Source organism: Aspergillus oryzae, chromosome 3, assembly GCF_000184455.2.
Source record: "Aspergillus oryzae RIB40 DNA, chromosome 3".
Taxonomy (NCBI): domain Eukaryota; kingdom Fungi; phylum Ascomycota; class Eurotiomycetes; order Eurotiales; family Aspergillaceae; genus Aspergillus; species Aspergillus oryzae.
Window position 1 is genome coordinate 3,873,613 of NC_036437.1, and position 20,168 is coordinate 3,893,780.

The 20,168-nt window shown below is 48.6% G+C and overlaps 9 protein-coding genes across 9 annotated transcripts; 6 read left to right on the forward strand and 3 right to left on the reverse strand.

The window, feature by feature from the left end:
- Nucleotides 1-322: 322 nt before the first annotated feature.
- On the forward strand, nucleotides 323-1,327 carry AO090026000443 (uncharacterized protein; the record flags this gene model as incomplete). Its single annotated transcript, XM_001821843.3, has 1 exon — nucleotides 323-1,327. The coding sequence occupies one exon, from the start codon at nucleotides 323-325 to the stop codon at nucleotides 1,325-1,327; it is 1,005 nt and encodes a 334-aa protein (XP_001821895.1).
- Nucleotides 1,328-3,444: 2,117 nt separating this feature from the next.
- AO090026000441 (Mn(2+) transporter ATX2) lies at nucleotides 3,445-4,766 on the forward strand (the record flags this gene model as incomplete). The annotated part of the gene is made up of 3 exons (XM_001821842.3): nucleotides 3,445-3,494; nucleotides 3,561-4,520; nucleotides 4,583-4,766. 3 exons carry the CDS (start codon nucleotides 3,445-3,447, stop codon nucleotides 4,764-4,766), a joined length of 1,194 nt encoding a protein of 397 aa, XP_001821894.1.
- Nucleotides 4,767-6,674: 1,908 nt separating this feature from the next.
- Nucleotides 6,675-8,843, forward strand: AO090026000440 (F-box/WD repeat-containing protein; the record flags this gene model as incomplete). Its single annotated transcript, XM_001821841.3, has 4 exons — nucleotides 6,675-7,094; nucleotides 7,192-7,832; nucleotides 7,895-8,606; nucleotides 8,661-8,843. 4 exons carry the CDS (start codon nucleotides 6,675-6,677, stop codon nucleotides 8,841-8,843), a joined length of 1,956 nt encoding a protein of 651 aa, XP_001821893.1.
- Nucleotides 8,844-10,942: 2,099 nt separating this feature from the next.
- AO090026000438 (putative C6 transcription factor) lies at nucleotides 10,943-11,506 on the forward strand (the record flags this gene model as incomplete). Its single annotated transcript, XM_001821840.3, has 1 exon — nucleotides 10,943-11,506. The coding sequence occupies one exon, from the start codon at nucleotides 10,943-10,945 to the stop codon at nucleotides 11,504-11,506; it is 564 nt and encodes a 187-aa protein (XP_001821892.3).
- A 764-nt stretch (nucleotides 11,507-12,270) lies between these two features.
- AO090026000437 (putative mitochondrial phosphate transporter Pic2) lies at nucleotides 12,271-13,464 on the forward strand (the record flags this gene model as incomplete). The annotated part of the gene is made up of 4 exons (XM_023236064.1): nucleotides 12,271-12,361; nucleotides 12,515-13,165; nucleotides 13,230-13,353; nucleotides 13,413-13,464. The coding sequence occupies 4 exons, from the start codon at nucleotides 12,271-12,273 to the stop codon at nucleotides 13,462-13,464; spliced, it is 918 nt and encodes a 305-aa protein (XP_023091035.1).
- A 621-nt stretch (nucleotides 13,465-14,085) lies between these two features.
- AO090026000436 (uncharacterized protein) lies at nucleotides 14,086-14,895 on the forward strand (the record flags this gene model as incomplete). The annotated part of the gene is made up of 2 exons (XM_001821838.3): nucleotides 14,086-14,469; nucleotides 14,539-14,895. 2 exons carry the CDS (start codon nucleotides 14,086-14,088, stop codon nucleotides 14,893-14,895), a joined length of 741 nt encoding a protein of 246 aa, XP_001821890.1.
- A 529-nt stretch (nucleotides 14,896-15,424) lies between these two features.
- AO090026000435 (YagE family protein) lies at nucleotides 15,425-17,051 on the reverse strand (the record flags this gene model as incomplete). Its single annotated transcript, XM_001821837.3, has 2 exons — nucleotides 15,425-15,501; nucleotides 15,566-17,051. 2 exons carry the CDS (start codon nucleotides 17,049-17,051, stop codon nucleotides 15,425-15,427), a joined length of 1,563 nt encoding a protein of 520 aa, XP_001821889.1.
- Nucleotides 17,052-17,835: 784 nt separating this feature from the next.
- AO090026000434 (uncharacterized protein) lies at nucleotides 17,836-18,852 on the reverse strand (the record flags this gene model as incomplete). Its single annotated transcript, XM_001821836.3, has 2 exons — nucleotides 17,836-18,334; nucleotides 18,392-18,852. 2 exons carry the CDS (start codon nucleotides 18,850-18,852, stop codon nucleotides 17,836-17,838), a joined length of 960 nt encoding a protein of 319 aa, XP_001821888.3.
- A 523-nt stretch (nucleotides 18,853-19,375) lies between these two features.
- On the reverse strand, nucleotides 19,376-20,144 carry AO090026000433 (CTD kinase subunit gamma; the record flags this gene model as incomplete). The annotated part of the gene is made up of 2 exons (XM_001821835.1): nucleotides 19,376-19,924; nucleotides 19,986-20,144. The coding sequence occupies 2 exons, from the start codon at nucleotides 20,142-20,144 to the stop codon at nucleotides 19,376-19,378; spliced, it is 708 nt and encodes a 235-aa protein (XP_001821887.1).
- Between the last annotated feature and the right edge of the window lie 24 nt (nucleotides 20,145-20,168).

The window sequence follows — 20,168 nt, forward strand, 5'->3', positions numbered from 1 at the left end:
GCAAGTCCAAGACACTCATGGACCTATCATTGACTGGGCTAGTATGACCCAATAGTCAACCATATACTTGGTTGTGCAGCGGTTGACCTCGGCTGCGTGAGTAGTGGTACCCCATACAAGGCGGTTACGGGCCGCCGTCAATAGCGGGGGAAGCTACTACTCCGTAGGATTCGACTATACTCCGTAATCGTTATAAGATCCCGAGGGCCCGCCCAGTTCTAACTACATCAGGGCTCACTTTATACCATTGACGGGTATAGTTTGCGCACCGAATCGAACTAAAACAACACAGGATCAAGAGCTTCGGTATACCCCCAGAACAATGTCGGTCACTGACCCGCAGAGGATCACCTTGATCGGATTGGGAACCATCGGTATGTCTATGGCCGCATTGCACCTGTCTCGTGAGAATGTGACAGTGGACGTATTCGACACAAGACCGGATTTCGACCAGTATCTTTTCAACACATTGCCACATTTCCTGGACCAAGGCCCATCATCAGCCAACTTCAAGTCCCAACCATCAACATCAGCTGTGGCTTCATTGATTGCCTCCGGTCGTTTAAATGTCCACACGTCACTAGAAACTGCCTGTACCTCAGCCACGATCGTTCAGGAGCAAGGACCCGAAAACCTCGAATTCAAGCAGACCCTCTGGGCTCAGGTAGAATCATTTGCTCCACCGTCTGCGCACCTTTGGACCAGCACGTCTGGCATTGCCGCATCCGCCCAGCAACAAAGGATTTACGACAAATCTCGCTTGCTTGTTGTGCATCCTTTCAATCCACCACATATCATGCCACTACTAGAGATTGTACCCTCGCCTGACACGTCGCCAGAGCGGTTAGAGTTTGCTCGCGAGTATTTCTCCGTTCCTGGTTCGAAGCATCGACCTGTTGTACTCCAAAAAGAGATCCCAGGGTTTGTTGGAAATCGACTGGCATTTGCGCTACTACGAGAGGCATGCTATCTAGTGCAGGAAAACGTGGTGAGCGCAAAAGATCTCGACACAATCATGAAGGCTAGTCTTGGGCCAAGGTGGGCGGGCAATGGTGTGTTCGAAAGCTATCAGCAAGGAGGTGGTGAGGGTGGGATCCAGGCTTTTCTGAACAAACTAGGCGGCACTATGCAGGCAGTGTGGGACAATTTGGGCAAAGTAAATGTGCTAGGAAATGAAGAGACCAGTTGGAAGGAGAAGGTGGTCTCGCAGGTCAACGAAGCTTACGGAACCCTGACACCAGGTCAAGTCCGCGAAAAAGAAGAAAGACTGAAGGACTTCGTGGCGATACAGACAAAGAAGTACGGGCACGATGTACCTGAAGCATAGCTATAAAAGATTTAGGTAGTATAATGTAGCACAAGGAGCATCATAGCCCAAGGTGAACATGACGTCATTCGGTACATTCTACTAAAATCACTCTGAAGAATGAGGTTGCTGAACGAGGCGCGGAGTCATTGGCTTCATGCAGATGAGGTGAAATACAAGTTTATGCAGCTGTATGTCGAGCGCAACTTGCATTGCGATAGACAATTGCTAAATATGGTATGCAAGGAATAGCCGAGTAGTCATATTGTACCCACCCTTACGGAGTACTCTGTTATTATACGTTTTCAGCACCAAAGAATTATCCAGACCATTGACCTAAGCCTACCCTGAATGTGTTCTTCATCTCCATACAATGCGATTGTTGGCTTTCCCTACTATTGGACGGATAGTAGGTGGGGAACGGCTTGCGCGTAGGCGACCTTCCAAGTTCTGGGTTGTTTCTCCCCGGCAGTTTAAATAAGCATCAACCTCCACAAATTTACACCTGCAGGTCTCAAGGACGACATGGCTACTACATGTGGGTCTGGCCGCGATAACCTATGATTCAAAAAGACTACCCTTCCGCTGCTGAATGGATAGGATTGAGTTGGAGAACACGTCACCGCGCTGGGAAGTTGTCAATGACGTCTCACAAGAAGGTTCAAGGGTGTTAGATCGTAGCAACAGAATGCATATGATGCAGGATAGAAATCGCTTGCGCAAGTGGTGGTTGACCAAGATCCGCCCAGAAGTAGCCGCTGAAGATGGAGATCCGAGAGACTTCCTTGGTATGTCGTTCTAAAAAGATACTGCATCTTGCTTTCCATTTACTTATGTACAAGTACAGCCCTTGAGAGAACATTTCTAGCGTATGTTCGCACGGCAAATGCGCTTGCTTCGTTTGCGATCGTCGCAGCCCAGCTGTTCATTCTCCATCATGATTCTGTCGTGGCTGGGAAAGTACTAGCTTGCTTATCGCTTGCATTTGCTATATATATCCAGCTGATGGGTGCTATGCGGTATTTCAAACAGCAAAGGTCTCTTCAGCGGAGAAAGTGCTATATATGGAACCCAGAGAGTATCAGGGTTGCGTTATTATTCTTTGTGGTAAGTGTTTTGTATCGACTTTCCCTTTTGTGGTTTATACTGAGAAGCTTTTGAAGATATCTACTGTAGCCCTAGTGCTAGTGGTTGTGTTTGGATAACCCGAATACGAGGAAGGGCACGTGTGGGCGCGCACGCTCTCCAGAAATTAGCCTCGTCCTGAAACATACAATTTTTTTGATACCCTTAGAAATCTACAGCCATAGCACAGCAGTGCCAAGTCTAATCGATCAATAACGAGCTTTCGATCAGGCGTTTGAATGAATTGCCTTCTAGCCTATATAATCTACTAAGTCTAGTACACTTAGCTTAGCATATGGTGTCAAGCTCAACTATCTTAAGACGGGCCTGCCTTTTGCTTCAAAATTTCTCTAACAAGCATTAAATTACAAGAGATAGAAGTAAAAAGAGACTGTCATAATTGAGAACATTGATGACTCTTGTGATAAGAACATGTACCTGCTAGAAACTATCAAAAATATTTCCGCAAACGAAACAATGAATGCGGCAGGCGAAGCTTTGCCTTGAGGCCTTATGTTTAGAAAAAAGATCGAGACAATCAAGGATAAACGTGGATCCGAGTTAAGAACGCATGAGCTCTGGAGGGACTTGTATAGAAACAAGCTCAGGAGGTGTTACCTCTCAATTTCCGGTATATTATCCACTTGTTGTTTTCCATTCAATCTATTTATTTCACTTGATTCCGGTCAGTGACCAGTCCCCTGGTGCTGTGGGTCTTCCCGTTGCTGGAGCGGTTCCTGTTCCAACTGCGGCGGATCGCAATCTCTCCAACCACACGCCACGTCTTCAGTCCAACCTTGACGCCATCTCCGAAGAATCGTTTGTTGCGCCGATTCTTCTTATTTTCTAAATTATTCACCGCATCGTGTTGCCCGTACCGCCATACCGCACATTGGCCGGGTGTCAGAAAGGGTCTGTGCGGGAAACAACAGTCTTAGTTATTCCGCAATTGGCATCATGATCGAAGTCCTCTAGAGAATCGGAGACACAGCTCTGGAATAAAGAGGCCGACCATGGAGGGACTCTTCACTTTGCTCGCATTGAGCATTGTGATGGCAATTACGTGAGTTTGCTTCCTTCCATTGCCCCACTATGAGTCCTTGCGAACTAACAGGCCCATCTCTCATAGATCCTTTGTTGTGGGCTCGTTACCACTTGCATTCACGCTTTCTTCCTCCCAGCTGCGACTTATATCATCCCTTGGCATGGGAGTTTTGGTCGGGACATCCTTGATTGTGATTATCCCGGAGGGGGTTGAAACTTTATACAGCGCAAACTTACCCAATGACCGGAAAGCACTTAGCAGTCGTTCGACGGGGGCCATTACTTGGCAACACCAGAATATTCCGACAGTTGCTACTGCTATGATCCACACCTCTGAAGAAATCAACTCCATTAAAGTCCCTGTATCCTCTTCCTCGGATACATCTACTTTGTTGCCCGTTTCCGACTCCACACCATATGTCACACGCCGTGAGCAGAAAGGAAAAGAGGAGGCATCAGACGAAGATAAGAAAGCAAACGATGATGAAGGAAGTTCGCCACATGCCTGGATTGGAATCGCACTTATTAGCGGCTTTATCCTCATGTACCTTATCGACAAGCTTCCGGAATTCGCAGCTCCGGCCAAACAGCAACGGACGCCGTATCATATTTCTCTCGATAACCTAGGCTCCGGATTACGTCGCAATTCATCTCCCTCGCGAGAAGGTGGACTTCTGGATGCTGGAAATAGCCCAAGGAGCAGCCACAGCTTCGCCACAACCACCGGGCTTGTTATCCATGCGGCTGCTGACGGAATCGCTCTGGGAGCGTCGAGTTCCGATACTGGCCTAAGCTTTATTATATTCCTCGCAATTATGGTCCATAAGGCTCCAGCATCTTTTGGTCTTACGTCAGTCTTGCTGAAGCAGGGTCTCTCCAGCCGCGCTGCGAGGGCGCATTTACTAGTCTTTAGCCTGGCGGCGCCTTTGGGCGCGTTGGCGACTTTCTTATTTGTGCAAGTCATGGGCTCAGGTTCCAGCAGTGATTTGACTGCTACCCAGTGGAGAACTGGTGTCCTTTTGTTGTTTTCGGCTGGCACATTTTTGTGAGCCTCTCAGAACCCAGATATTACTTACGAATTTACGATGGCTAATGATCTTTTCGCAGGTACGTCGCCATGCACACAATGCAGGAGAACAATCCAAGTGCTGTCTCACGTGAGACACAAGGAAACGGATATGGCGACTCGAGAGACATTCCGTCCAAGTCCAACAAATCCATGAGGGATCTGATTGCTTCTGTTGTCGGCATGATTTTGCCGCTGTTTCTGCAGCTCGGCCATGCCCACTGACATCTTTTTCACGGTCATCTACTATCCTTACTGCTAGACTGGACCTTTCCACAGATTATAGCGATAACACATTCAGCTTCATACCCACGGTTAAATGTTTGTTTGCATTTGCATGGAGACTTAGCGTTCAGATTGGGAACATAGACTTGGAAGTCTTCTGGTGACGGGGCATGCCCGTCTATCTACTGCTTGATGGCTCTCGTATATGCCGCGATTCATGTATTCTCTTTTTATATGTATGGGAAGGCTATTTTACTCTTGCTGCTCCAAAGTTCTGCGCCGCTTGGTACCGTATAACTGCGGCCTAGGCCACGCGACCGGATGCCTTTTTAGAAGTTTCTGCCTATTGTATTATTGATTTGCTTGTGACCATCTCGGTCATCATTGCATGCTCTGACCGGGATCAGATTGACGTAGACCTGGAGTGAAAGCAGTTATATAAAGCTGGCAGGGGAGCCAAGCGTGCAGACAATCCTAATTACCCCAGCTTCGCTCAGACCGGTAATTGACTGGTGATGCAACAATTTGTCAAGTCTGACATACCCCGGAATCTGCACAGTTCCATGGTCGGATGCTGCATGCCGTTCGCTTACCCAAGGACTTGGGACAAGTAGGATCTGGGATACAACTAATTTTGGATCCGAAAAGGTTAAGTTATTGTTTCGTTGTGTGCTGGCAAGTTGTTGGATGTACTAGGAGTGGGATTGAGTGGGCACAAGAGAACTCTGGCAACTGGCCATATTTGTACTCAAACAAAGAGGACTTGTTGAATGCAAATTTGCTAGCTGTTCAAGCTTTTTCCCGTCGTCTTTTCTTTTTCTTCTTCTTTACCTCATCATACATTGTCTCTTTCCTCTTTTCGCCTTGTCCGACCGACACCGTCCTCAGTCGATCCCTGCCATGCAGGACTGGGTAGTACCTACTGCTTAGTGTCCTCTAAAACTACCCAGAAGGTGCCCTTCCAGAGATTCTTTACAGCTATAAGATTACATTCTCCCAATCTCTACAGGTGAAACGATAGCTGAGAATAAGGATCCAAACGAAAAGAAAGAATCCCAGTGGGGCCAAATATAAAAACAAAAAGGAAGAAGAGAAAAACACACCGACACAGACACAAAATCCGTTTGAACGTTGAAGATACTACTCCCGTTGACACATACCTACCTATCATCATTCCCACGAGGTCGTCTTTTTTTTCCCTCCCCCGTACATTCATCAAGTACATGTACGGAAAGTGGATCAACAAGGCACTAATCAAATGCGTCGACTGCTTGGCGGGTCTACTTTCCAATGACCGCACCTGACGAACCCCATCAACGAGTCACGACATTGCATGATTATTCGAGATTAAATTACTTAGGTACTCGTCAGTCTTATTCTTTCTCCGCTTGCTTGCCTGGTGAGGACCCGACTGCTGGCATCTGGATGGCCTGGAGAGACCTTGAAGGTCGTGAGTACTAATTTTCACAACCACTTCTCATCTCCAGTTGATCCGTTTGATTTTCCCTCTTTCTTACGTCTTCTCTTCCCTTGGTCTATTCTTCTTGCCCCCTATTTCCGGGCTATCGCCAGTCAGTTTCCCAATCCGACCGTCGGAGATCGTCCGCTTATTATATCGCTATTTTCCTGCTCCTTCACCTAACCGGCGTAACATCATATTTCTTCCTATATTATTATTTCTCTCTCTTTATATTCCCCCTTCCTCGTTCCCGTACATTCTCTATATCTCCTAAGACACTCGTTTCTCCTTCCTCAATCTATGAACGACACAGAGTCCCGAAGCATTTGTGTGAGGAGAGATCGATATTCGTGAAGGTTGGGTAGTGTTTGGTGGATGATATAACCGCCCTACAGCGCGCCACTTCCTCACCCCTCGGACGTTCTTCTTCGACTCGGTTGGCCAACGGGATGAGTCCGCGGAGTGTCCCTGAACAGCTGGCGACAGCCCATACCCGAACGTGTTCGGCCACGGATTCGGTCGCTTCGCTTTCGAGTACTCATTCGAGGTCGTTATCTTCGAACAAAACTATCACTTCGATCCCTCCAAATCTCCTTCCTTCAGCACCCGCATCGCCGCCTACCCCGGCTCCTAGTCCCACCCCTCATCAGAGACCTCCGACATGGCAGTCGGCCGATGAAGACGATGATGCTTTCCTTCTGAATGCCAGGATCCATTTCAGTTCCCTGTCCAACTTCAAAAGGCAGAAATTCTTGGAGGGTATTCTTAGTCTATGTGATAGCCAACATCTCAGCTTTGTCTCTAGTTACGTCAGTCCTAGGTTGAGGAAGGACCCGTTTCTGGTCTTTCCGACTGAATTATGCTTGCGGGTATGTAATATGGACTTCCGGCCGTGCGGCTACTGGCATATGCCAACTCGCGAACTCCGCTGACTTTTGGCGTCCTCTCCTCCGTCGCTTCGCCTAGGTACTCTCTTTCATCGATGACCCAAAGACATTAGCAAGAGCATCCCAGGTATCGAGGCGTTGGCGGGAACTATTGAATGATGACATCACATGGAAAAACCTCTGCGAGAAGCATGCGTATGCGTCTCGTAAGTCTTCGGAGGATGATCGGGATTTCGTCGACCCTTTCCACACTCAACACCTGCATACTATCTCCGGCACGAACTCCCTGGCTGGATCGAGGAGTTCGCTCACTTCCAGCCATCAGTCCCGGGATGGCCACCCCGGTCTGACTCGCTCTCTGTCAGGGGACTGGCTTGCGTCAGCAAGCTTGTCTTCACGAAAGCGGAGAGTCCGGCCTTTGTCATACAGGACCCATTTCAAACAGAAATATATGGTGGAATCCGCCTGGAATAAAGGCGGGCGATGCACCCAACGGCATATCACACCCGATCAGGGAGTCGTTACGAGCCTGCACCTCACCCCAAAGTATATTGTGGTTGCTTTAGACAACGCTAAGATTCATATCTATGACACCAATGGAGATAATCAGAAGACGTTGCAAGGTCATGTGATGGGTGTATGGGCTATGGTCCCCTGGGATGACATACTGGTGAGCGGTGGCTGTGACCGCGAGGTCCGTGTCTGGAACATGGCTACTGGGTAAGCCGAGTCCTTCACACCGACATTCAAGGGCAGAGATATTGACTTTGCATGTGAAACAGAGCCGGTATCTACCTTTTGCGTGGTCACACGTCAACTGTGCGCTGTTTAAAAATGTCTGACAGGAAAACGGCTATCTCGGGGTCTAGAGATACCACGCTGCGGATATGGGACCTAGCTTCAGGAACTTGTAGGAATGTCCTGGTTGGACACCAAGCTAGTGTCCGGTGTCTAGCGATTCATGGGGATTTAGTTGTTTCCGGAAGCTATGATACTACTGCACGCATTTGGAGCATCTCTGAAGGGCGATGCCTCCGCACTCTTTCGGGCCATTTTAGTCAAATTTATGCAATCGCCTTCGATGGCAGGCGAATCGCCACCGGTAGTTTGGACACCAGTGTGCGGATTTGGGACCCGCACAGTGGCCAGTGCCATGCTATCCTCCAAGGCCATACATCTTTAGTGGGGCAGCTGCAAATGCGGGGTGACACACTCGTCACTGGCGGCTCGGACGGGTCTGTCCGTGTTTGGTCTCTGACCAAAATGACTCCAATCCACAGGCTAGCGGCACATGACAATAGCGTGACAAGCCTTCAGTTTGACAGCTCGCGGATTGTCAGTGGTGGTAGTGACGGCCGTGTTAAGGTGTGGAGTCTACAAACTGGACAATTACTCAGGGAATTGTCCTCACCCGCAGAGGCTGTTTGGAGGGTGGCTTTCGAAGAAGAGAAGGCTGTGATCATGGCGAGTAGATCGGGTCGGACAGTCATGGAGGTAAGAGTTCCAGAATGTTGACCCGTGATCAATTGATTGACCATACATTTGCAGGTTTGGACTTTCTCGCCTCCCCCCGAAGAAGATACAGATGAAATCGTACCACAGAGCTCATCAAGTACTCCTGGGATGCTTCCTGTCCAAGACGATAGTCGGCAAAGAGCATACCATTCAGATACTCCCACGATACCCCTGGGCAACGATGATGACCAAATAATGCCGGACGCCCCTTCCTAGCACACTCTTCTCCCATGATTCGATGTTCGCATATGACGATCATGTAATCTTTCCCCGCCTTATTATGACTGAGCGTAATAATCACAGTATTCACTTTGTTTCCGACGACCCCTAGGATCTGAAGCGTACAATCATCAGTTTTGACCAGCCATCACGGACCAGGATTTGCATTATGGGTGTTGGTTTTTCGTTTGCTTTCCAAACCGTACCGTTGTCCGTCCCCACGAACCACAACGCAGATGGAGTTCCAGGTGGGAAATTGTCTGCCTTTGTGCAACCAAATACCTTATACCTGCCGGCGTACCAGCGTGATTTGTTCTATTAAGACTTCTTTTTATTCTTTATAATATGTTAGATGATATCCGCCTCAGGAGGTGATGTATTCGGGATCTTAAGTGATCTGTGGCCATTCTAACTACATAAAAGCGAAGAGAATATATGGGGTCAAATCCCAGTGACATATACAGACTGTATCTTCATGAGTGAGGAAATTGGTCATACTGTACATTCGATTGCCATTGGAACTTAGTACACTTCCCTGTACTGTAGTACTCGGTACGGTATTGTAATTCAATACCTTCGTGATGACTAAACCCCCATGTAGCATTGGTTTCTCCGCATCCCCGCTAGAGGCATGGAGGCAATCACTATAGTGGGTTTTAATCTGTTCGTTGTCTTTCGAAGTACATCACAACAGAGTTTGCCAAGGTAGACACCTGACCGACCAGATACTCGTATCTTAGGTTAAGCTGTACTCATTATGCTCAATGGCCTGGCAGGTATAAGGTTCTTGACAAAGGCTTTCCGACTTTGAACAAGATCCAACTATTTCCTTCTCTTGTCTTCTTTCGATTTATGCGCCTTTGGAAAATATTGGATCACATGCTACTACATTCTACTATACTTAAATCACGCAGCGGAACGGAATCTACTCAAGCCACAGTAAGCCAATATGGTATATGGGGGAAAGCCGAGCACGGGATGCTACTTGTGCCGCAAACGGAAGATCAAGGTAGGATTGTAATAGGAACCTTGTTGTCTTAGCCTCATTTTCACCTTCCTTACCCGGCTGGACTCCATGGAATCCAAGGGTTCATTCATCTTGATTCGGACCACGAAGCTAAGCGCAACTTAAAGTGTGATGAAGCGCTACCGGGCTGTCGAAACTGCTCCGTATACGGGCGACCATGTCCAGGATACCGACCAGATACAATTTTTCGGAATGAGAACCAAAAAGTGGAACGGCTGATGAGGAAAAGAAGTGTCACACCCACTACTGCTAGCCAGCACAGCAGTCGGAGTACCTCCGTTAGTCATAGCAGTCCGGAACTGCCGTTAATACTTTCCCAAGTCGCCGACTCCACATGGGAGGAACGAGCAGTCTGCCACTTCTTTGATCAGTTCACATCTGTTAGTGATGAGTGTTTGAACCATCTGGGGTTCTTGCCTTCCCTATATGCTACGTGTAGGGACAGTGGGCAGGACGATTCGGTGTCGTCCTGCCTAAAGCTGGCAACCGAAGCAACTGCTCTAATTACACTAAGCAACCATATGAAGGCCCCTCCCCTTCTTCTCAAGGCAAGAGGGTACTATGGATTGGCGCTCCATGGGCTTCGACGCTTGCTGGGCACACGGTCTCAGGCAGTCAGAGACGAAACTTTTGCGACGATGGTCATTCTCTCTATCTTTGAAGACATCGCTGGAGAACGAAACGGGCTCTACAGCTCACACACGAAAGGATTCGGGCTCCTGATGGGGATGCGAGGTGAAAGCCAACTAAGCCATGCACAAGGTCGCGATTTGTTCATTTGTGCTTATGCGCATACTGTTAGTTCCAATTTACCTGATTATGTGCGGAAAACTGACGAGCGGCGTAGCTTATTGAGAGCATAGTCCTACGAACTCGGCCCCGACATGCTAGTACAGAACTGATTGTCGGGCAACTTGACGGATCTGAGCCGGTGCCTAGATTAATGCTAACGGCATCCAAGATCGGCCAGCTCTTTGCCGAAAGTTCTTCCCACCAGGGGTCAATAGACATAGATACCATTTCACAACTCACCACATGGATAGAGACCGGCAATATCTTAGCTCTAGAGATGGCCAGCTGGAGTCAGCATTTACCGGACCACTGGCTTCCTCTCGTCGTCTATACAGCTACGGGTGGACCGCTCATGACTTATCAGAATGCATCCATTGCAGCAATTTGGACATATTACCGCGCGGCCCGTATTAGCCTCCAAAGACATCTACTTGATCTACGCCAGACCCTTGCCTCGCTCGTCGGTGACAACCAGGCCTGCGACGTCCACCGTGATGCCGCGCTGGAGGAGATTCAGGAGATGACCACCGATACCTGTCGGAGTATTCCCTTTTCATTAGGGGATATCGATGCACTTGGGCAAACAATCCCAACCTCTGCTGAGGGACGACCACCCATTCGCGCTCTTTACGGATATCTGATGCTGTGGCCGCTATGGTATGTTCTGACGTTCGGCATGGGCACAGCGGCACAGATGGAGCAAATTCGAAGCGCCTTAGGCAGGGTCGGTTCTGTGCTGGGCATCAAGCTGGCGCTAATGCTGGCGCAACAGGGAAGCATGTCCCAACATGCGACTGCATTGACCCCAAACCCCTACCGTTTTGTACCATCGACGAGCTAACTCCTCTCTGTACATGAAGCCTGGTGGGTGGGCACCTGTCAATATGGTTTACGACTGCACTGTATAATGCTTATGAATTCCTGTACTATTGGCGTGGGTGAGGGCTTTGACTCTTCTCTTGTATATTTGAATTATATTTATATATCCTGGTTATAGCCGATATCTATAATAGACGGTGTTATGGTCAAGCTCCGGTTGTTGACGGATATAATGACGTCATTGATGTTGGCTCCACTTCCGGGCAGTGTGAGAATGTCCATCTGTGACATAAACGAACAGGGAACTAATTCGTCGTTGACTACTCCTGCTGCATAAATCTGGGCCAAATACCAAGCCTCTTTGCACATCGGCACTCCACATCCGAGGTAGTAGTGTGCACTACTACAAGTCCAGCATGCCGGCCTAGCCGTTCACGGGCCCTTGAACTACCAAAGTCAATGTCCTTTGGCAACCAGTTACTGGTCCAGACCCAGAGATAAGCTGTGATTGCTGACGACATTGTCCTGGTTAAGGTTCTTTATAGCCTAACCGAGTACCCCTCGGCCGACCCTGCTTTATGTCTACACATTCTTGGGGAATTTGGGACGATTCCTCCCTTCACCATAGTCAATTAATTCTTTTATCAGCTTAGAATACTTCTTTCAGCTTCATTACACTACATCTAGCGTTTTTGAGCCTTGCCTTGTTGCTCCATTCAAGTAATCGCACTTCTCAGTCACACCAGTTGCCGTAACCTCTGAACACTACACCATACAACCGCCACTATGGCTATGCAGGAACGCAAACTCCCCATGGGGAAGATCGAGCCTAATACAGGCAAATATTTCGTTAATTGTGCCCTAGGAGGCATTATTGGTAGGCTTCTTCGAAATGACGGCGATATACTTGAGAAAACTCAATGCTAACGTATCCCTTCTTGGCCGTGGTGTACAGCCTGTGGTAAGTTTTCAATACTAAAAACCTATTTGCTCTCCGCGGGCTCCATTTAACCTTGGAATTATCTCGTAGGACCTACCCATACATCAGTCACACCACTCGATCTGGTCAAGTGTCGCCGTCAGGTTGATCCCAAGATCTACACATCAAATATCTCAGCATGGCGCTCTATCTTCGCCAAGGAAGGACTGCGCGGAGTATTCTTTGGCTGGTCCCCCACATTCATCGGGTACTCCTTCCAAGGCGCAGGTAAATATGGATTCTACGAGTACTTCAAGTATCTATACGGCGACCAAATGTTCCCCAACATGAACCGCACGGTGGTCTATCTAGGTGCCAGTGCATCGGCCGAATTCCTCGCAGACATGGCCCTCTGCCCCTTTGAGGCGATCAAGGTGCGCATGCAGACGACTCTGCCACCCTATGCGCAAACAATGCGCGAAGGCTGGAGCAAGATCGTTGCTCAAGAAGGATTCGGCGGTTTGTATAAGGGGCTGTACCCACTCTGGGCGCGACAGATCCCTTACACTATGACCAAGTTCGCTACCTTTGAGGAGACGGTCAATGCGATCTATAAGACTTTGGGCAAACCCAAGGAAAGCTGCAGCGGGCTGCAGCAGACTGGAATCAGTTTCCTGGGCGGTTACATTGCTGGCATTTTTTGTGCGATTGTCAGTCATCCGGCTGATGTTATGGTTAGCAAGCTCAATGCTGATCGTCAGGGTGAGTTGAGTCTGATGAATCTTGATGGGGCTGTCATTATGATTTGGTGCTGACAGTATCTTAGCTGGTGAGTCAGCCATGAAAGCCGTTTCGCGCATTTATGGAAATATCGGATTTTCGGGCCTATGGAACGGTCTTCCCGTCCGCATCGTCATGTTGGGTACACTGACTGGATTCCAATGGTTGATGTAAGTTGTCCATCATCTTCTCTAGTAGGAAAAAACAGTGATTGACGGATTATATATAGTTATGACTCGTTCAAGGTGTTCCTTGGTCTTCCGACCACTGGTGGGCATTAGACTCTTACATACCGACCAATCTAGATATCATCGCTATGTGCTTAGTAGATAGTCCAGAATGATGAATGTTCATGATCCACGAATTCGGTAGTTCGCCGTAGGGCAATAGTAATTGTCTAGACACAAGGCACCGTTGACCGCCTCCGATCACGATCCGGCAGAATGGCAGCCGCGATTCCAAACCATCGCCGGCCCAGCAATCAGACATCCAGCGATTGCGGCAGAATTCTGTCATTTGAACTTGGCGCTACTCATTGCGAGACTAGTTATAACTCGGAAATTGTTTGTGGCTTCAGTAAACTCAAAGATCCTTGCCGTCTCGTGCCTCGCCGAAGAACCTTACTGGTTCCGTGGAAAGGGATCCCCGAGTACTTTCGCATCCTCGAGACATACTCAGCACATCTCACTCTTCGGTCCTTTGTCCCTGAACACCCCGTTGGCTGGAAGTCCGAGACCAAGTCTTACTCAGCGCAACCCCCATCAATCCGCAGCGAGGCCTCACTTCATCCATCTAACCCCCCATATCACCTCTTACCTCAAATCTCGCCCTTTACCCTAGACCCTCGACAACACCAACTCAATCCAAACCACAACGAACACCACCATATAACACTTAACACAATGGAGCCCTCTACAAACCAGTCAACATCAATCGAGTCCTCGAACCCCCCGAGCGTCGAACTCGCCTACAAACGCAAATGCGTCGCCTTAAAGAAGCGCTTAAATGAGATCGAAAATGAGAACGATCTGATGCGTGTCCGCAACCGCCGCGGCTGGCAATACATCCACAAGATGCGTCTCGAGTCATGCATTCTGCTCGAGCGCCTAGCCAAGGTCACCGGCATGGCAGAGGAGGCCCAGGCAGGTGTCAACCCGGAGCTACGGGCCCGCGCCGCGGCTATGTTGTCCAATGCGGCGGTTCTGGATCCTGGTGAGAAGGAGGGTGGTGGTGGTGCGTATTATGCAGATGACACGGAGGGGAGCTCGGATGAACAGCCGCCTACTGTTAGTTTTTTCCCCCCTTTCTTTCTTCCCTTTCCCCTGAATGGGCGGATTGGACTAATGTTATCACAGCCCCAAGAACGACCCCTGCGTGTGAAACGGTCCCGGAAATCAAATGTCGGTGACGGTGCAGATGATGATGCTGCCCCTTCTGCTAACAATGCGCCTGAGTCTTCGTCCGCTGCTGGATCAGCCTCGCTTCCGCGGTTAGCGCCAGCGCCGTCGCAGGAGGACATGACTTCTTCGTTCCGCATCCAGGCTGGCAACGGCTCAGCACAAGATAAAGAGAACAATACCGGCTCTGGAAGTGACCGTGGTGGTAGCCAGAACCCGGAGTCCGGGTCAAGAGAACCTGGTCAAGGAGAGGTTTCTGTGGAGCCGACGACGCCTATGGATATGGATACTAAGGAGTCGAAGGAGGACAGTTAGTTGGGGTCAGTGGATGATGATCTGGGGCTTTGTATCTTTATCTTCTTATACTCTTAGTCTTTTGTGTCTTTTTCTTTTTCTTTCTTCTATATCTAAAGGGGGGTTCTCGGGGTTCTTGTTTGTTCATCTTTACTAAAATTAAGATTAGGGAGTTTGCTTTTTTCATATCCCATTTTTGTCTTTGGTGATGGATGAGGTGCGAAATGTACATTCTGTTCGTGGAATGGGGATGATGGTGTCGATTACGTGGTAGATGACAGCTACGGTTACGAAGGTGTATCTTTTTGTTACAGGAACAGCGTGTGTTATTGTAGAGGCGCTGAAAAGCTATTCACCTGCCTGTGTAGCTGATGTCATATTGTATTGTACATGGGATGGTTATGCGTAGCTATCATAGAAATGCGATCTTGCCCGTTCGCCCTGACGCCAGTACCAGTACAATGCAATAGGGAGGGAAAATTAATGAAATCGAAATGTAGATAGAGGTCTGTGAGCAAGATGAGGCGGAAGATGTCCGGTGACTAGGGCTTTAGTCAACGCCAGCGTATAAGTCGACCACGATATTGATGGCTGCGACGAGGATCTCTGCAGCGATGAGGACGATGACTGTGCATTTATATTAGTAAATGTAGTTGGAAGGATCGCAGGGTAGTGGAAGGTGATAACATACCAATCCATTCTAGATACTCACCGTGTCGGTGAGTCAGTTGGTCTTTGAGAACGGCCAGGAGATCTGCAATTACGTCTAGTCGTTCATTCAGGAGGCTGACTCGTTGGTCCATTTCGAGGTAGCTCCGCACGGCTTGGTAGACAGGCTCTAACTGTGGTTCTGCCCACATTAGTTCTGGGCTGTCTAGAACCGAACCCTGGAGATGGATATTGATTCGTAGAATGAATAATTCTCCGACTTGCATGTTGATTTGTCGCCGCGTGAGATTGACACTTCCTGTCTGTGCGATCTGGGCAGGCAATGGTGCAGTATTCGAGATCGTTTCTGAGACGAGATCCTCGAAAAGAGAGGTCTTCACTGATTGAGCAAGAGCATGTGAGATGGCCAGTTTGATCATGTGGTTTCGGGGTTCGCGCAGAGAGATGAAGTCGTTGTATATCCGCGCCTGGTACTCACGCGCATAGTAGAAATTAAAGTTTTCGACCTGTGTATCTTCGGGACTCAAGATGGACGTTGCGAATTTAGAGACATCGGACAGGAACCGGGATTCTTGTGCGGGCGACATGCCCCATATAACGACCGTGCCATAATCAAAGAGGAATACCTCCGGGGTGTGGATTGTGGTGTCGAAGTCTGGAGTTTCAGATTGGGTTTCCGCTATAGCATTCTCTGATTGGTGAGCTTGAGAGTCTCGAAGGTCGATGAGGTCCTCTCTCCGGGATTTAGTATTATCTTCGATTTCGACCACGCTGTCGGAGAATCTGCGCTCGGTGGATGGCCTCTGGAACGTTTCCCTCATACCCACATTATTCATGCCAACATTGTTTTCTGAAGTACTTCTTTGCTTTTCTTCGTATTGGTAGTCGAAAGGCGAGTAGACACACTCATCGTAGAGTTTCGGATTTGCTCCACGGGTTTTGGACCTTGATTTGAGAAACCTGACCGCTCCATCTAGTCGATATGAATTGGCCGTACAGTATGCAGTCACACGGGGTAGTCGTTCTCTGTCCGACTTGCCCAGTCTTGCAGCATGGCTTCGAGCAGTGGGTTCCTTAATCCGTGCGATTTGCGAGTAGACGTCTGATGGGAATTCGCCTTCAGCAGCCTCCTCGGTGATCGGATCAGGGAGAAGTTTCAATTTCTGAGCTTTCTTTGTCGTTCTTTGTGGGCCGACTTTGGGTGCCGCAGGCATTGAGGGGGCTGCACTATAGGGCGCTCCATGGCTATTCCGGCGACGAAGCTTGCTGTTCAATGCGGACAGGCCAGTCGGTCGTTGCGGGGTTTCCTGGGAACTCGGAAATGAGGAAGGACCGGAATATAGGGTCTTCACCGGAGCGTTTGTAGAGGTGGTATCGTGATATGTGCTGACTGTAGTGAGAGGGTTGAAGGTGACTGTCCGCCGGTTTGCTCGCGGTGACGTATTAGATGTTGCGGGTTGTTGTTGGTGCTGGGGGAGCAGGGGAGTTGTTTCTGCGGTAGAAGCCATGTTGGACGTAGTGGGTGAAGATAATTATTAGAAGCCTGCCACTGATGGGCAGGTGGACGTTTAATAATGATAGAAATCACTCCGGAAGATCTTTCCGTCGAAATGGAGGTGAAGAATGGATTGACCAAGCTCCAAGCTTTCGCACGTGCGCGCACCAGAGGCTAACCTGCTATAGAACAAACTGCATCCACTTCGACTTTTGCCAACGGTCTAGGCTACTTAGATGTTGGGCACAGATATCTTTGTATACACTTCCTTTGATTTTCCTTTCTTTCCTTTTCTTTTTTTTTGTGTTGGTTTCCCTTCCAAGTGAAACATAAGCAAGCTGGACTGAGTATAAGACATTTACTAAAAAGAAAACATAAATAGTAGGAAAACAAAGAATAGATAGAATCTGCAAGCGCCTTGTACCCAATACTTAGACGCCTAGACAACGACACTTAATAACTATCTACCGTGGAACATTACATTCTATACATGGAATTCGAAATTTTTTGAAGTCAAGTACAGCTGCATGAATCGTAGTCTGCTTGCTGTGCATCCTTCAACCTGTAACCTGCTCTGGGGGCAAGGCCTGCCTGGACCCTGCACACTGCGGAGGATATAAGACCAACCCCCCGACACCGGTGTGTTGTGATATATGAGAGAAATGAAAGGCAATGATTGCCATTACTGAGATGGTTCTGGAGAGGGGTCCTATGGACGACCGGTTCAATTCGCTCTTGATTTTGGTTGGAAAAAATGCTAGCCACCGTTGGGACGCTCAATGTAAAGATAAGACCTTTTACTTGCGTACAAATCCAGAGGAACCGCCGGCTGTCCTTCTCAGACCATTGACATGTCCAGTACTGCGACTCCGATCGAGCCAAGTCTGTTTGCTAATCCGGCCGGATTTCGAGGCCTTGGGGGGTAGAGCCGATTTGGCTTTCTTCTGTGGAATGTCACCCAATACTCGAATCGTCACATCGCCCATTTTCACATCCTTGGGGCGCTTCTCGGACTTTTCGAGGAATCTAAACTTGGTCGGCTTCTTGTGGGCTATGTTTATTCCTTCTGCGGGTGGAGTAGGCGGTCGTGTAACAGGAGCTGCATTCAAAATATCGTCTGGAAGAAGTGCTGGGAGAGCCGATCGCCGTGCATCTTGTGTATTAGAGCCCTGGAGTGTCACCGTGCTTTCGGATAGCAGATCATCAACGGGCTTATCTTTCTTTTTCGAAACTTTCGCTTGTGATTTACGCAGCTCATCCAATTGCCTTCTCTTCTCGCGCTTCAACTCTTCTTCCCTGTAGGACATTAGTAAGATCAGCTATATCAGGGAAATAGCAAGGCCAATTACTGACAATTGTTTGGCCTGTTCCATTTTCTTAGCCTGCGCTTTAACCTTGGATAACTGCGCCGAGTTATCAACCGCTTCCGGAGCTTCATCATCATCACTACTGTCATCGCCGCTGTCCTCCTTTGCCTGTTGCGTCTCTGCTGTTTCCTCTATCTGCGTATCTAACGGTACTTCAGGTTCTTCGCTGTCGAATCTGAAGTGCTTCTTCGGAGCAGGTGCCGATTTCTCTTCCTCTTGCTTGGAATCCGTTTCCTGGGTATCTTCTGAAGGCTCTTCTGGAGTCCCGCTCTCGCCTTCTGCGGCTTCAAGACTGGCTCGCTTTCTCCGTTTATTGCGCTGAGTTTCCATCTTCCCGGAGCCGGCTGGCCCGGATTTGCGCCTCCCATTCACCTCCTGCTGTCCATTGATCTCAGGTTCCTCTTTGGGAACAATATCGGAAATCTTCCGCCGCCGTGTTGTGACCATCTTTGATGTGCTAGCGATTGCGTTGTCGGACGAGGTAGTGGTAAAGTTCTTCGATTGTGCCTTGTCGGTATCCTGTCGAGTAAATAGACCCTTTGCCGCAGTGACAATGTGGGAAAACATAGAGGATCCAGAATGATCCGAATCAAAAAATTAGCTATCAAGCATATATGGAGAAATGTTATTGCGCCCAAACTCGGCGCTTTTTTTCAGGAAATTCGATCTCCACGGGGCCACTTTTTTCCGAAGGCGGAAAGTGCTATGTGGGGCTACTGAAGTACCTAGCCATTCTGCATTTGTACTACTACTTCGTATTTTAGTAGTCAGTAGCTGCCAGCTTCAAGATGGTATACAGGAAAAACGTCAAATGGAATATGGTATCTCATATGCAATTCACGTAAATGGTATCATTCATACCCATGGCCCAAGTTGTAAAGGAACGTAACGCCGGACCGAACACCTGCTGTATATACTTTTCAAACCCGCTAATTTATAAAACCAGAAAGAACAGCTAATGCAAGCATCTTCACTTAGCACCAACCATCTGTCTGCGTTCTATAAACTCCTCATTCGCGGCCAGGAAGTCATCTTCGCCAATATCGCTGGTCTCATCCCAAAATTTCCCGTGCTCATCACCATCGTCGCCGCTGACTGTCCACATACTCTCTCGTAAACGCTTGTTCCGCTCACGGTCTTCTTCGATTCTCTGTTCAATCTGTCTCTTGTCCACGCGGACGCTCCCCCTAGAGCCCCGTGGAGTGCCGGCCTTTGCTTCTACCCCTTCATCAGCCTCCAGATCAAGATGTGCTGGATGTGTTTCACGGTCTTTCAGACCGGCAATGATCTCCGCTACCGTTTCCGCAGAAAGTATTTCCTTGTTCTGTAACCCGCTCAGAACCCGACGAACATGCTTCACATTCGCTGCTCCAGTGCCATCCGGTGGTGCAACGGCATCCACTACGCGTAAGATATCCCTTTGAATCATGCGGACGTATGGTGCATGATCTTCCTTCGTAGCCATTTCGCAGAATTGTTCGATGAAATACATGATATTAGCTCGGTTGTTCATATTATTCTAGAGGCACCATGGAAGTCAGTAAAGGAAGCCTGATAGATGGTGGATTCATTATACGTACCCTTTCAAGCTGTTCCAGTATGCATGAGTGAAGATCCTCGTCCATATCGCGATATTTGAGCGCATAATGGGCAGCTTTCTGGGAGGATGTAATTGATGCATTCAGATGTTGTAGCTGCGCGGTAAAGCGCATGCGAACTTCAAACGGATCTACCATCATGGTTGCAGATTCACAGCTCAGCTA